This window comes from Salvelinus namaycush, chromosome 22, assembly GCF_016432855.1.
Source record: "Salvelinus namaycush isolate Seneca chromosome 22, SaNama_1.0, whole genome shotgun sequence".
Taxonomy (NCBI): Eukaryota; Metazoa; Chordata; class Actinopteri; order Salmoniformes; family Salmonidae; genus Salvelinus; species Salvelinus namaycush.
Window position 1 is genome coordinate 20445306 of NC_052328.1, and position 17282 is coordinate 20462587.

The 17282-nt window shown below is 40.7% G+C and overlaps 1 protein-coding gene across 1 annotated transcript in view; it reads left to right on the forward strand.

Annotated features, from left to right (window-relative positions):
- The first annotated feature begins 214 nt into the window (after positions 1–214).
- Positions 215–17282, forward strand: part of LOC120017434 — a 43092-nt gene continuing 26024 nt past the window's right edge. Inside the window, exons 1-4 of the mRNA XM_038960181.1 lie at positions 215–222; positions 340–449; positions 2849–2989; positions 4489–4616. Of these exons, the coding sequence (XP_038816109.1) occupies positions 215–222; positions 340–449; positions 2849–2989; positions 4489–4616 (387 nt within the window). The remainder of the gene's footprint in view (positions 223–339; positions 450–2848; positions 2990–4488; positions 4617–17282) is intronic.

The window sequence follows — 17282 nt, forward strand, 5'->3', positions numbered from 1 at the left end:
CTATTCACGGCACAATAGAGGAAGTGTTAAATATCAAGGACATTGTTGTGATCTTTTTTTATCTTGACAACCTGAAGACACCGACGTAATGTTCACTTGAAGTTGTCAAGCTAAGATAAAGTGTTAAATGCTATTGTAGAAACATTGAATGTTTGAATATAGTCTCCTTTAGTGCAATTTTCAAATATGCCATATTCAACAATGTGTTTGCTAAATGTGGTGGTAAGGTGCAGAGTGTCAGAGAATTGGATTTTGTCACAATGGATTTTTTTCAGGAAGTTGTCAGTGGTAATGTGTCCAGGGATATTTAGTCATATTGGATGTCATCTCTGTCTCCAGGTTTGCTCTTGTCAGTGAGCTGGCCCCAGTAGGCAGACCAGTGGGCAGCATCCTGGCAGCCGCCATGAACCAGACAATCTTCTACTCCATCGTAGGAGGAAACGAAGGCGGTAAGTGTAGAAACAAAACAAACAAAACGAACCAAAATAGGAAAAGGTCACATTTCTGTCTTAAATTCTTGCAATAATATACAATCCATGGAAAATGCTGAGAAATTACCTGAAACAAAAAATTGGCTGCACTTTACTTGTGGTAAAAGTGACTATTGTTAAGGTAACTATTTTTAACAACAGTAGAAGTTTCCTTTTATCACAGTCTATTTCCATGTCTATGAAGTCAACGTGCAATAGTCTTCATCAATGTGTGATGTCTACTGCTGATTAATGCATGAATGAATGTCCTAAATGAGTGCTTTAACTTATTCTGGCTGCAAGCCCGACGTCGGTACACTTATGACAACAGCCAGCTCAAGTGCAGGGCGCGAAATTCAAAATATATATTTTTTAAATATTTAACTTTCACACATTAACAAGTCCAATACAGCATATGAAAGGTACACATCTTGTGAATCCAGCCAACATGTCCGATTTTTAAAATGTTTTACAGCGAAAACACCACGTATATTTATGTTAGCTCACCACCAAATACAAAAAAGGACAGATATTTTTCACAGCACAGGTAGCATGCACAAAGCCAACCTAACTAACCAAGAACCAACCAAACTAACCAACAAACAACTTCATCAGATGACAGTCTTATAACATGTTATTCAATAAATCTATGTTTTGTTCGAAAAATGTGCATATTTCAGGTATAAATCATAGTTTACATTGCAGCTACAATAAGAAATTGCACCGAAAGCAGCCATAATAATTACAGACACCAACGTCAAATACCTAATTACTCATCATAAAACATTTCTGAAAAATACATAGTGTACAGCAAATGAAAGACAGGCATCTTGTGATTCCAGCCAATATTTCCGATTTATTAAGTGTTTTACAGCGAAAACACAATATAGCGTTATATTAGCTTACCACAATAGCCAGAAACACATGCCATTTCCCAGTAGCAAAAGGTTAGCGATCGTAACAAACCAGTAAAAGATATATAATTTTTGACTAACCTTGATTTTCTTCATCAGATGACAGTCCTATAACATCAGGTTATACATACACTTATGTTTTGTTCGAAAATGTGCATATTTAGAGCTGAAATCAATGGTTATACATTGTGCTAACTTAGCTACTTTTTCCCACAACGCCCGGATATTTTTCGGACACTTTTTCTGACACACATATTCTGACCAAATAGCTATTCATAAACATAACTAAAAAATACATGTTGTATAGGAAATGATAGATCCATTAGTTCTTAATGAAATCGCAGTGTTAGAATTCTAAAAAATAACTTCATTACGACATCCAGCTTCGGTATAGCTAGAGTACCCAAAAGTTGGGCGCCCACGACTAGTTCACATGTACGACAGATATATGAAATAGCATCATAAAATGTTTTTTTACTTTTGCTGATCTTTCATCAGAATGTTGGACAAGGGGTCCTTTGTCCAGAACAATCGTTGTTTTGATTTAGAACGGACTCTTTCCCTCTTGAATTAGCAAGCGCACTAGCCAAGTGGCGCGAATCTCTCCATCGTCAACAAAGTCAGAGAACGGAACACGACAAAACTCCCGAAAAAAATTCAATAATCTGATTAAACTATATTGAAAAAACATACTTTACGATGATATGGTCACATGTATCAAATAAAATCAAAGCCGGAGATAGTAGTCGCCTATAACGGCAGCTAAACAGAAGGCAAATCCAGGTCCCTTGACGCGCTCTCCAGGAAACAGGAAATGGGGTACACGTCATACAAAGAGCTTGTATTCCACTTCAGACCAAGATAAACACTAAATTTCTTCTCTCACCGCCTCTTGACATCCAGGGGAAGGTCTCTGAAGTGCATGTATACTAATACATATCATGCCCATTTATAGGCAGGAAGTAGAACGGAGCCTCGATTTCAGACTTTCCACTTCCTGGTCAGGAAGTTTGTGCCAAATGAGTTCTGTTTGACTCACAGATATAATTCAAACGGTTTTAGAAACTAGAGAGTGTTTTCTATCCAATAGTAATAATAATATGCATATTGTACGAGCAAGAATTGAGTACGAGGCCGTTTGAAATGGGCACCTTTTATCTGGCTACTCAATACTCCCCCTGCAGCCAGAAGAAGTTAAACCTGAGCATCTGGAAGTAGTGAAATTAAATGTAAAATGGGGCTAATGAACTGCATCACAATTAAACAGTGTGTGCAGGTACAGTATCAGCAGCTGGCTGCAAAAAGCCCAAATAAAAAAACTATAGGTTATAATCTTTGTGGTTGGCAGTTGGCACACACACAGACACAAAATTAACCTCTTTTTTTTATCCAATGTTGATCCTGTCAGTGAGTGCTACCAATGTCTTCCTCGTGTTGTACTGATTGTTTTTTGGTTGGTTGTAGGTGAGTTCCAAGTGAGTAACCGGACAGGTGTGATCTCCACGGCTAAGCCTCTGGATTATGAGACTGTCACCAGCTACGTGCTCAGGGTTCAGGCTGACTCCATGGTCGTGGTCATGGCCCAACTGCGGGTTCCCTCTAAATGTAAGAGGGGGATATTGAACTGGAGTAGGGGGCTGGGACGCTACATCAAGTGTTCACCTTTCCAGCTAGATACCATGGTTGTCCTTGGTTTGTGGTACTAAGAGGAGTTGACAGCATATTTATTTCTACAATTATTAGTCATTTAGCAGACACTCTTATCCAGAAGAACTAACAGGAGCAATTACCTTCTTCAAGGGCACATCGGAAGATTTTTCAGTTACTGTAGTCGGCTCAGGGATTCGAACCAGCAACTTTTTAGTTACTGGCCCAACGCTCTTAACTGCTAGGTTAACTCCTCCCCCCCTCAATTTTTTGGGGGCCCACTTCAGATAAACCCTCTTCACCTCCTAGATCTGTATTCATTGGAATGCAGAGCAGGCCACCGTACCGTGTAAACTTTCGTAATTTTTAAATTTTTTATTGAGTTCAAATAATCAGAGCAGAACAGGGCGTAATTGTCAGATTGTCACAGCCCAATTAACATCATTACACACACACACACACACACACACACACACACACACACACACACACACACACACACACACACACACACACACACACACACACACACACACACACACACACACACACACACACACACACACACACACACACACACATTTAAAAAGCAGAGTAATTGATAAGAATTAATTTAACACAGCTCCCCTCCACTCCCACCACCCCTTTCCCTAAATTAAAATGTACTCTACGCAGACTCAATAGCCCATTCTGCCATGTGAGCCATCCTTTCTCTTAATGCTTTTCTTTTTATGTGTGTGTGCTGAATTTCTCTCTATGCTGTTGTGTTTCTCTACACTTGCAAGCATCTGTTTGCGAGTGTGCGTCTTAACTGAAAAGTTAACAATTTCCCACAAGACCACAACGGATAAACCGTGGAGGGAATAAAACCGTTTTTAGAGACAGAAAAAGGCAATAGAGGGAGAGCGACTGTCGTATTCCTCTGTGCCTTCCCTCTGGCTCTCACGGTGGTGTTTGTGCCTGTGATTTAATGAACTGTGTTTTTGTTCATCCTATTTCCTTGGATCCTCCTTAGCCCTAGCAACATGACTTTACATTTCTGTGCTCTGCTGGAAGAAAAATAGTCATTGACAGTGCATATTTTTCACCTTAACTGCAGTGTGGGTAAGGTTGTGCTAGTTTTGTACATATTTGTACTGTATAAGTTAAACAGTGACAAATAGGTGTGGAGTGTGTATATCCTTACTACAAGCTATTTTCCTTGAGGCCAATCTGGCATATGAATGGAAATGGCACAGTAGCTGCAACAGGAGAACATATTTGATTATTTGATTATGAACTGGAACCTGTGTTTTTGTATGGGACTTTATTTTGTTTGTAATAAAACTCCCCTTTCCTACCTACACTGATCCCCTCTAAACTATAGGGTGTACTGTAGAGGAACGTCAATGCAAGTGGATAAGACAATATGCCTCATGTCTAAAATGTGACTGTGTCCCTCCTCTTTAACTCTGCAGCCAACACAGCCAAGGTGTTTATCGAGGTGCGGGATGAGAACGACCACCCGCCTGTCTTCACCAGAAAGCTCTACATCGGTGGCGTGGCTGAAGACGCCAAGACCTTCTCCTCTGTTCTGAAGATAGTGGTGAGAAAGGCCTTCGCATACTCCTCCTTATATGCTACTGTCTTAACACACACACGCATAAACATACACATCTACTGAAGATCATGTTGAGAAAGCTGTCTGACACTCAATTCTCTGACGCACTCTGATTGTACTCTGACGTAAACCACTCTAAACGCATCCTTAATGCTACTCAGGTCCCTGCAGTCCTTTGGTCGGTCCAAAATCATTTCATGATTAGAGAGATTGTGTCATCACGCACGCACACATACAAACACAGTACTGTACATATGCGGTCTGATTCCATCCCTATCCTCCCTGTTCTGTTCAGTCATGGTGGCAAAATCCATTCGAGCCACTCTCTGTAGTTCAGTTTCATCTTCCTCTCCATCCTTCTCTCCATTCCTCCCTCCATTCCTCTATTCACTGGTGGGATCTAATATAATGGTGGGATGTAATATAATCACAGTTCACCAATTGGACCGTGGTCAAAGATCAGTCCAGATTATCAGTCTGTTTTACATTGAAGGTGGTATGGCTCTGTAATGTGAAAATTCCTTTACATGTGACTCTGGTAGTGAGACTCTGTGAGCTGGTAGCACCTTACATACCAAACAGGCACACATAGTCATTTGAAAACAATCGGCAGCACGTACATGCTCTGGGATACAGTATACTGTAGCTCCTGCTGCATAAATCTCTTGCGCTCCACTATCAATATTGTATGATTGTACGGTTTAAGTCATATTGTTTGAGTAGTCACCCTTGAGCTCAGATTTGTGTAATTAGTTTAACCGTAACCGTTCCTAACCTGAACAGAGTTGCACAAGTCCTTATTTATCCAAACTGAACAGAGCTGCACAAATTCCCCAGTCCGTCCACTACTGAGGCATAAAAAGAAACTCGGTCCAGTCTTTCATGAGCCAAACACTATATTGGATATGAAGCTTTTTCCGTATGCTGTCTGATATAATGAAACTAATACATTATAAATGCTAGAGAGGGACTTCACATATGACTGATATTACATCTTAATTTACAATCTGTTCCGTGAGCTTAGTTTCATCTGGACATGATGAAGGCAGGAGGAGTTGATGGGAACCTGAGGCTCCGTGACACTCACAGTCACATTGGGCCCAACAACTGTCAGTGGCCTAATATCTATCAATATCTAAAGATCTGTCTGCCCGCCTGTCTGCCTGTCCGTCTATCCAATCAAAAGTTTGGACACACCTACTCATTCAAGGGATTTTCATTATTTTACTATTTTCTACATTGTAGAATAATGGTGAAGACATCAAAACTATGAAATAACACATATGGAATCATGTAGTAACCAAAAACGTGTTAAACAAATCTAAATATATTTTATATTTGAGATTCTTGCCTTGATGACAGCTTTGCACACACTTGACATTCTCTCAACCAGCTTCATGAGGTAGTCACCTGGAATACATTTTGTGTAATTTCTTTCTTTCTTAATGTGTTTGAGCCAATCAGTTGTGTTGTGACAAGGTAGGGGTGGTATACAGAAGATAGCCCTATTTGGTAAAAGACCAAGTCCATATTATGGCAAGAACAGCTCAAATATGAAAAGACAAACAACAGTCTATCATTACTTAAAATGTTTTAATTTAACCCGGCAAGTCAGTTAAGAACAAATTCTTATTTACAATGATGGCCTACCAGGGCCATCAGAACTACCAGAACTTTAAAAGTTTCTTCAAGTGCAGTCACAAAAACCATCAAGCGCTATGATGAAACTGGCTGTCATGAGGACCGCCATAGGAAAGGAAGACCCAGAGTTACCTCTGCTGCAGAGGATAAGTTCATTAGAGTTACCAACCTCAGAAGTTGCAGCCCAAATAAATGCTTCACAGAGTTCAGGTAACAGACACTTCTCAACATCAACTGTACAGAGGAAACTGCGTGAAGCAGGCCTTAATGGTTGAATTTCTGCAAAGAAACCACTAATAAAGGACACCAATAATAAGAAGAGACTTGCTTGGGCCAAGAAACACGAGCAATGGACATTTGACCAGTGGAAATCTGTCCTTTGATCTGATGAGTCCACATTTGAGATTTTTGGTTCCAACCATTGTGTCTTTGTGAAACACAGAGTAGGTGAACGGATTATCTCCACATGTGTACTTCCCACCGTGAAGCATGGAGGAGGTGTGATGGTATGAGGGTGCTTTGCTGGTGACACTGTCAGTGATTTATTTAGAATTCAAGGCACACTTAACCAGCATGGCTACCAAAGCATTCCGCAGCAATACGTCATCCCATCTTGTTTACGCTTAGTGGGACTATCGTTTTTTTTACAACAGGACTGCATCAGATGACCTGGTCTCCACAATCACCCGACCTCAACTCAATTGAGATGGTTTGGGATGAGTTGAACTGCAGAGTGAAGGAAAAGCAGCCAACAAGTGCTCTGCATATGTGGAAACTCCTTGAAGACTGTTGGAAAAGCATTTTTTATGAAGCTGGTTGAGAGAATGCCAATAATGTGCAATGCTGTCATCAAGGCAAAGGTTGGCTACTTTGAAAAATCTAAAATATATTTTGATTTGTTTTACACCTTTTTGGTTACTACATGACTCCATATGTGTTATTTCATAGATGATCTTGATGGTTCGTTAACGAGCTTTGGTGAGAACAGACCAGGGATCTTGCCATTCTGAGAATGGAAACTGTAATTATAGAATGCACTTTTTGACATTTCTGGAAAGAAATTACTCACTGAGTTGAATCAGATGAAAAGTGAGGATGAGGATAGATGACATGAGGAGGACTGTGCGTTTAAATGAGAATTGCACTATACCTCCGCATAGCCTTGTTGCATTCCTGTTTATAACACTGTGACCTTCAATTGATTTCAGTGGACAATTCTGATGTTGGCAGCCATAGATGTTGCTTCGATAGATATTTTGCCTGCTGTACAAGGAATCCATGAAGCTTTTATAATAATCGACAATTAACCTGCAAATGGGGTAAAAATTTATCCAATAATACTGCATCGACTAGTAGACCATCTCAGACTCCATCTGTCAAATTAATTATACGATTCCATCTTTCCATTGTTCCTGTTCCTTAGAATGTTGTGTTAACTCTGTCAGGTCTAGATAGAATACTGAATCATCCTAAGTAGCATGAAAGCTAAACACAGTTTGGCTGTGGCACCAAGCTTTGGTCTCAGCCATCTTTGTCTTGCACTGCATGCCATTCTCTCTGATGGGCCTTCAGATGGTATCTGATGTGTCGGAGATCTTTGTATGGTTTTAACCTCTGGGCTGCAGGGGCAGTATTGAGTAGCCTGGATAAAAGGTGCCCATTTCAAACGGCCTCGTACTCAATTCTTGCTCGTACAATATGCATATTATTATTACTATTGGATAGAAAACACTCTCTAGTTTCTAAAACCGTTTGAATTATATCTGTGAGTAAAACAGAACTCATTTTGCAGCAAACTTCCTGTGAGGAAGTGGAAAATCTGAAATCGATGCTCTGTTCTAGGGCCTGCCTATAAATGTGCTTGATATTTATTAGTATATTAGTATATTAGTTTCGGGACGTTAGGCGTGTTGCTTTGTCTGCGTATGTTCAGGAAGGAGAGCTTCGCGCCACTTTGCTAGCTTTGCGTGCTAATTGACTGGAGAAGAGGACATTCTAAATCCAAACAACGATTGTTCTGGACAAAGGACCCCTTGTACAACATTCTGATGGAAGATCATCAAAAGTAGGACCCATTTTATGATGCTATTTCATATATCTGTCGAACATGTGAACTAGTAGTTTGCGCCCAGATTTTGGGCACGCTCTCGCCATAACGTAAACTGCATGTCGTAATGAAGTTATTTTTAGAATTCTAACACGGCGATTGCATTAAGAACTAGTGTATCTATCATTTCCTATACAACATGTATTTTTTAGTAATGTTTATGAATAGTTATTTGGTCAGAATATGTGAGTGTCAGAAAAATATCCGGACGTTGTGGGAAAAAGATGCTACGTTAGCACAATGTATAACCACTGATTTCAGCTCTAAATATGCACATTTTCGAACAAAACATAAGTGTATGTATAACCTGATGTTATAGGACTGTCATCTGATGAAGCTTATCAAGGTTAGTCAAAAATTATATATATTTTTCTGGTTTGTTACGATCGCTAACTTTTGCTGCTGGTAAATGGCTTGTGTTTCTGGCTATTGTGGTAAGCTAATATAATGCTATATTGTGTTTTCACTGTAAAACACTTAAGAAATCGGAAATATTGGCTGGAATCACAAGATGCCTGTCTTTCATTTGCTGTACACCATGTATTTTTCAGAAATGTTTTATGATGAGTATTTAGGTATTTGACGTTGGTGTCTGTAATTACTCTGGCTGCTTCGGTGCTATTTCTGACGGTAGCTGTGATGGTAGCTGCAATGTAAAACTGATTTATAGCTCAAATATGCACATTTTTCGAACAAAACATAGATTTATTGAATAACATGTTATAAGACTGTCATCTGATGAAGTTGTTTCTTGGTTAGTTTGGTTGGTTCTTGGTTAGTTAGGTTGGTTTTGTGCATGCTACCTGTGCTGTGAAAAATGTCTGTCCTTTTTTGTATTTGGTGGTGAGCTAACATAAATATACGTGCTGTTTTCGCTGTAAAACATTTTAAAAATCGGACATGTTGGCTGGATTCACAAGATGTTTATCTTTCATTTGCTGTATTGGACTTGTTAATGTGTGAAAGTTAAATATTTCTAAAAAATATATTTTGAATTTCGTGCCCTGCACTTGAAGTGGCTGTTGTCATATTGTGCCCGGCTTCGGGCTTGCAGCCCAAAGAAGTTAACCTTTCTAGCGCAGGCGTTCCGCTAGCGGAACCCCTCGACAACATTCTGCTGAAAAGGCAGCGCGGGAAATTCAAATTTTTTTGGGGGGGAAATATGTAACTTTCACACATTAACATGTCCAATACAGCAAATGAAAGATAAACATCTTGTTAATCTACCCATCGTGTCCGATTTCAAAAAGGTTTTACAGCGAAAGCACAACATATGATTATGTTAGTTCAGAGCCAAGTCAAAAAAACACACAGCCATTTTCCAGCCAAAGATAGGAGTCACAAAAAGCAGAAATGTAGATAAAATTAATCACTAACCTTTGATGATCTTCATCAGATGACACTCATAGGACATCATGTTACACAATACATGTATGTTTTGTTCGATAATGTGCATATTTATATCCAAAAATCTCAGTTTACATTGGCGCGTTACGTGCAGTAATGTTTTGATTCCAAAACATCCGGTGATCTTGCAGATAGCCACAGAAATCCCAGAAATACTCATAATAAACATCGATAAAAGATACAAGTGTTATTCACAGAATTAAAGATAGACTTCTCCTTAATGCAACCGCTGTGTCAGATTTCAAAAAGACTTTACGGAAAAAGCATAATCTGAGTACGGTGCTCAGAGCCCAATCCAGGCAAATCCAGCCAAAGAAACAGAAGTTAAAACAGAAGCCAAAGAAACAGAACAAGATAATTTAAGTTAACCTGTCTAGCCCCGGGGTTCCGCTAGTGGAACTCCTCCCACATTCCACTGAAAAGGCAGAGCGCGAAATTCAAAAAATATTTTTGAGAAATATTTAACTTTCATACATTAACAAGTCCAATACAGCAAATGAAAGATAAACATCTTGTGAATCCAGTCAACATGTCCGATTTTTAAAATGTTTTACAGCGAAAACACCACGTATATTTATGTTAGCTCACCACCAAATACAAAAAAGCATAGACATTTCTTTCACAGCACAGGTAGCTTGCACAAAACCAACCAAACTAACCAAGAACCAACCAAACTAACCAAGAAACAACTTCATCAGATGACAGTCTTATAACATGTTATACAATAAATCTATGTTTTGTTCAAAAAATTTGCATATTTGAGGTATAAATCAGTTTTACATTGCAGCTACCATCACAGCTACCATCACAAATAGCACCGAAGCAGCCAGAGTAATTATAGAGACCAACGTGAAATACCTAAATACTCATCATAAAACATTTCTGAAAAATACATGGTGTACAGCAAATGAAAGACAAACATCTTGTGAATCCAGCCAATATTTCCGATTTTTTAAGTGTTTTACAGCGAAAACACAATATAGCATTATATTAGCTTACTACAATAGCCTACCACACAACAGCATTGATTCAAGGCAACAGTATTGATAGCGACAAAATCAGCAAAAGATATTAATTATTTCACTAACCTTCATAAACTTCATCAGATGACAGTCCTATAACATCATATTACACAATACATATATGGTTTGTTCGAAAATGTGCATATTTAGAGCTGAAATCCGTGGTTATACATTGTGAAAATGTAGCAACTATTTTCCAGAATCTCCGGATATATTTCTGACACTCACCTATTCTGACCAAATAACTATTCATAAACTTAACTAAAAAATAAATGTTGTATAGGAAATGATAGATACACTAGTTCTTAATGCAATCGCCGTGTTAGAATTCTAAAAATAACTTCAGTACGACATACAGCTTACGTTATAGCGAGACAGCGCCAAAAATCAAGGCGGAAAACACAACAACACATTTTCGACAGAAATAGGAAATAACATCATAAATGGGTCCTACTTTTGTTGAGCTTCCATCAGAATCTTGCACAAGGGGTCCTTTGTCCAGAACAATCGTTGTTTGGTTTTAGAATGTCCTTTTTCCCTCTCGAATTAGCAAGCAAAACTAGCCAAGTGGCGCGAAGCTGTCCATCGTGAACAAACGCAGAGAACGGAACACGCCAAAACTCCCGAAAAAAATTGAATAATCTGATAAAACTATATTGAAAAAACATACTTTACGATGATATTATCACATTTATCAAATAAAATCAAAGCCGGAGATATTAGACGTCTATAACGAATGCTTTTCAGAAGCCAATACTGATGACCTTTCTGCGCCTTCCTGAACAAAGGAATTTGGGGTCATCAATCAAGTTTCAATCAAGTTTATTTTATATAGCCCTTCGTACATCAGCTAATATCTCGAAGTGCTGTACAGAAACCCAGCCTAAAACCCCAAACAGCAAGCAATGCAGGTGTAGAAGCACGGTGGCTAGGAAAAACTCCCTAGAAAGGCCAAAAACTAGGAAGAAACCTAGAGAGGAACCAGGCTATGAGGGGTGGCCAGTCCTCTTCTGAATGTGCCGGGTGGAGATTATAACAGAACATGGCCAAGATGTTCAAAATGTTCATAAATGACAAGCATGGTCAAATAATAATCAGGAATAAATGTCAGTTGGCTTTTCATAGCCGATCATTAAGAGTTGAAAACAGCAGGTCTGGGACAGGTAGGGGTTCCATAACCGCAGGCAGAACAGTTGAAACTGGGACAGCAGCAAGGCCAGGTGGACTGGGGACAGCAAGGAGTCATCATGCCCGGTAGTCCTGACGTATGGTCCTAGGGCTCAGTTCCTCCGAGAGAGAGAAAGAAAGAGAGAAGGGGAGAATTAGAGAGAGCATACTTAAATTCACACAGGACACTGGATAAGACAGGAGAAGTACTCCAGATATAACCAACTGGCCCTAGCCCCCCGACACAAACTACTGCAGCATAAATACTGGAGGCTGAGACAGGAGGGGTCAGGAGACACTGTGGCCCCATCCGATGATACCCCCGGACAGGGCCAAACAGGAAGGATATAACCCCACCCACTTTGCCAAAGCACAGCCCCCGCACCACTAGAGGGATATCTTCAGCCACCAACTTACAATCCTGAGACAAGGCCGAGTATAGCCCACAAAGATCTCCACCACAGCACAAACCAAGGGGGGGCGCCAACCCAGACAGGAAGATCACGTCAGTAACTCAACCCACTCAAGTGAGGCACCCCTCCTAGGGACGGCATGAAAGAGCACCAGTAAGCCAGTGACTCAGCCCCTGTAATAGGGTTAGAGGTAGAGAATCCCAGTGGAGGGGAACCGGCCAGGCAAATACAGCAAGGGCGGTTCGTTGCTCCAGAGCCTTTCCGTTCACCTTCACACTCCTGGGCCAGACTACACTCAATCATATGACCTACTGAAGAGATAAGTCTTCAGTAAAGACTTAAAGGTTGAGACCGAGTCTGCGTCTCTCACATGGGTAGGCAGACCATTCCATAAAAATGGAGATCTATAGGAGAAAGCCCTGCCTCCAGCTGTTTGCTTAGAAATTCTAGGGACAATTAGGAGGCCTGCGTCTTGTGACCGTAGCGTACGTGTAGGTATGTACGGCAGGACCAACTCGGAAAGATAGGTAGGAGCAAGCCGATGTAACGCTTTATAGGTTAACAGTAAAACCTTGAAATCAGCCCTTGCCTTAACAGGAAGCCAGTGTAGGGAAGCTAGCACTGGAGTAATATGATCAAATTTCTTGGTTCTAGTCAGGATTCTAGCAGCCGTATTTAGCACTAACTGAAGTTTATTTAGTGCTTTATCCGGGTAGCCGGAAAGTAGAGCATTGCAGTAGTCTAACCTAGAAGTAACAAATGCATGGATTAATTTTTCTGCATCATTTTTGGACTGAAAATTTCTGATTTTTGCAATGTTACGTAGATGGAAAAAAGCTGTCCTTGAAACAGTCTTGATATGTTCGTCAAAAGAGAGATCAGGGTCAAGAGTAACGCCGAGGTCCTTCACAGTTTTATTTGAGACGACTTTACAACCATCAAGATTGATTGTCAGATTTAAAAGAAGATCTCTTTGTTTCTTGGGACCTAGAACAAGCATCTCTGTTTTGTCCGAGTTTAAAAGTAGAAAGTTTTCAGCCATTCACTTCCTTATGTCTGAAACACAGGCTTCTAGCGAGGGCAATTTTGGGGCTTCACCATGTTTCATTGAAATGTACAGCTGTGTGTCATCCGCATAGCAGTGAAAGTTAACATTATGTTTTCGAATAACATCCCCAAGAGGTAAAATATATAGTGAAAACAATAGTGGTCCTAAAACGGAACCTTGAGGAACACCGAAATGTACAGTTGATTTGTCAGAGGACAAACCATTCACAGAGACAAACTGATATCTTTCCGACAGATAAGATCTAAACCAGGCCAGAACTTGTCCGTGTAGACCAATTTGGGTTTCCAGTCTCTCCAAAAGAATGTGGTGATCGATGGTGTCAAAGGCAGCACTAAGGTCTAGTAGCATGAGGACAGATGCAGAGCCTCGGTCTGACGCCATTAAAAGGTCATTTACCACCTTCACAAGTGCAGTCTCAGTGCTATGATGGGGTCTAAAACCAGACTGAAGCATTTCGTATACATTGTTTGTCTTCAGGAAGGCAGTGAGTTGCTGCGCAACAGCTTTTTCTAAAATTTTTGAGAGGAATGGAAGATTCGATATAGGCCGATAGTTTTTTATATTTTCCGGGTCAAGGTTTGGCTTTTTCAAGAGAGGCTTTATTACTGCCACTTTTAGTGAGTTTGGTACACATCCGGTGGATAGAGAGCCGTTTATTATGTTCAACATAGGAGGGCCAAGCACAGGAAGCAGCTCTTTCAGTAGTTTAGTAGAAATAGGATCCAGTATGCAGCTTGAAGGTTTAGAGGCCATGATTATTTTCATCATTGTGTCAAGAGATATAGTACTAAAACACTTTAGTGTCTCTCCCGATCCCAGGCCCTGGCAGAGCTGTGCAGATCCAGGACAGCTAAGCCCTGGAGGAATACGCAGATTTAAAGAGGAGTCCGTAATTTGCTTTCTAATGATCATGATCTTTTCCTCAAAGAAGTTCATGAATTTATTACTGCTGAAGTGAAAGCCATCCTCTCTTGGGGAATGCTGCTTTTTAGTTAGCTTTGCAACAGTATCAAAAATAAATTTTGGATTGTTCTTATTTTCCTCAATTAAGTTGGAAAAGTAGGATGATCGAGCAGCAGTGAGGGCTCTTCGATACTGCACGGTACTGTCTTTCCAAGCTAGTCGGAAGACTTCCAGTTTGGTGTGGCGCCATTTCCGTTCCAATTTTCTGGAAGCTTGCTTCAGAGCTCGGGTATTTTCTGTATACCAGGGAGCTAGTTTCTTATGACAAATGTTTTTCGTTTTTAGGGGTGCAACTGCATCTAGGGTATTGCGCAAGGTTAAATTGAGTTCCTCAGTTAGGTGGTTAACTGATTTTTGTCCTCTGACGTCCTTGGGTAGGCAGAAGGAGTCTGGAAGGGCATCAAGGAATTTTTGTGTTGTCTGAGAATTTATAGCACGACTTCTGATGCTCCTTGGTTGGAGTCTGTGCAGATTATTTGTTGCGATTTCAAACGTAATAAAATGGTGGTCCGATAGTCCAGGATTATGAGGAAAAACATTAAGATCTACAACATTTATTCCATGGGACAAAACTAGGTCCAGAGTATGACTGTGGCAGTGAGTAGGTCCAGAGACATGTTGGACAAAACCCACTGAGTCGATGATGGCTCCGAAAGCCTTTTGGAGTGGGTCTGTGGACTTTTCCATATGAATATTAAAATCCCCAAAAATTTGAATATTATCTGCTATGACTACAAGGTCCGATAGGAATTCAGGGAACTCAGAGAGGAACGCTGTATATGGCCCAGGAGGCCTGTAAACAGTAGCTATAAAAAGTGATTGAGTAGGCTGCATAGATTTCATGACTAGAAGCTCAAAAGACGAAAACGTCATTTTCCTTTTTGTAAATTGAAATTTGCTATCGTAAATGTTAGCAACACCTCCGCCTTTGCGGGATGCACGGGGGATATGGTCACTAGTGTAACCAGGAGGTGAGGCCTCATTTAACACAGTAAATTCATCAGGCTTAAGCCATGTTTCAGTCAGGCCAATCACATCAAGATTGCTATCAGTGATTAGTTCATTGACTATAACTGCCTTTGAAGTGAGGGATCTAACATTAAGTAACCCTATTTTGAGATGTGAGGTATCACGATCTCTTTCAATAATGGCAGGAATGGAGGAGGTCTTTATCCTAATGAGATTGCTAAGGCGAACACCGCCATGTTTAGTTTTGCCCAACCTAGGTCGAGGCACAGACACAGTCTCAATGGGGATGGCTGAGCTGACTACACTGACTATGCTAGTGGCAGACTCCACTAAGCTGGCAGGTTGGCTAACAGCCTGCTGCCTGGCCTGCACCCTATTTCATTGTGGAGTTAGAGCCCTGTCTATGTTGGTAGATAAGATGAGAGCACCCCTCCAGCTAGGATGGAGTCCGTCACTCCTCAGCAGGTCAGGCTTGGTCCTGTTTGTGGGTGAGTCCCAGAAAGAGGGCCAATTATCTACAAATTCTATCTTTTGGGAGGGGCAGAAAACAGTTTTCAACCAGCGATTGAGTTGTGAGACTCTGCTGTAGAGCTCGTCACTCCCCCTAACTGGGAGGGGGCCAGAGACAATTACTCGATGCCGACACATCTTTCTAGCTGATTTACACGCTGAAGCTATGTTGCGCTTGGTGACCTCTGACTGTTTCATCCTAACATCGTTGGTGCCGACGTGGATAACAATATCTCTATACTCTCTACACTCGCCAGTTTTAGCTTTAGCCAGCACCATCTTCAGATTAGCCTTAACGTTGGAAGCCCTGCCCCCTGGTAAACAGTGTATGATCGCTGGGTGATTCGTTTTAAGTCGAATACTGCGGGTAATGGAGTCGCCAATGACTAGGGTTTTCAATTTGTCAGAGCTAATGGTGGGAGCCTTCGGCGTCTCAGACCCCGTAACGGGAGGAGTAGAGACAAGAGAAGACTCGGCCTCAGACTCCGACTCGCTACTTAATGGGGAAAACCGGTTGAAAGTTTCTGTCGGCTGAATGAGCGACACCAGTTGAGCATTCCTACAGCATTTCCCTCCAGAAGCCATGAGAAAGTTGTCCGGCTGCGGGGACTGTGCGGGGGGATTTAAACTAACGTTAGTATCTGTACTTACTGGTGGCACAGACGCTGTTTCTTCCTTTCCTACACTGAAATTACCCTTGCCTAACGATTGCGTCTGAAGCTGGGCTTGTAGCACAGCTATCCTCGCCGTAAGGCGATCGTTCTCCTGTATATTATGAGTACAGCGACTGCAATTAGAAGACATCGTGTTAATGTTACTACTTAGCTTCGGCTGTTGAAAGTACTGACGAACCATGTCCAGATAAAGCGTCCGGAGTGAAAAAGTTGAATGAGGGAAAAAAGTTGTGATGGAAAAACTAAAAATATAAACGGTAATTAAAAAGTAAAAAGAAAAAAACGTAAAGTTGTTCAGCTAGCAAAGTAAGGTTGGCAACAAAACGCACAGCAACAAAACGCACAGCAACACGTCTACAAATTCAAGAGGAAGTCATGTCATTCCAAGCTCTCTCTTTTGACCATAGATATACCTAGAAACCCCATTTCACCTCTCACAGCCTATTGACATCTAGTGGAAGGCGTATGAAGTGCATGTATACTAATAGATTTCAAGCAAATTTATAGGGAGGCCCTGGAACAGAGCCTCGATTTCAGATTTTTCCGTTTCTGACAGGAAGTTTGCTGCAAAATGAGTTCTGTTTTACTCACAGATATAATTCAAACGGTTTTAGAAACTTGAGAGTGTTTTCTATCCAATAGTAATAATAATATGCATATTGTACGAGCAAGAATAGAGTACGAGGCCGTTTAAATTGGGCACGATTTT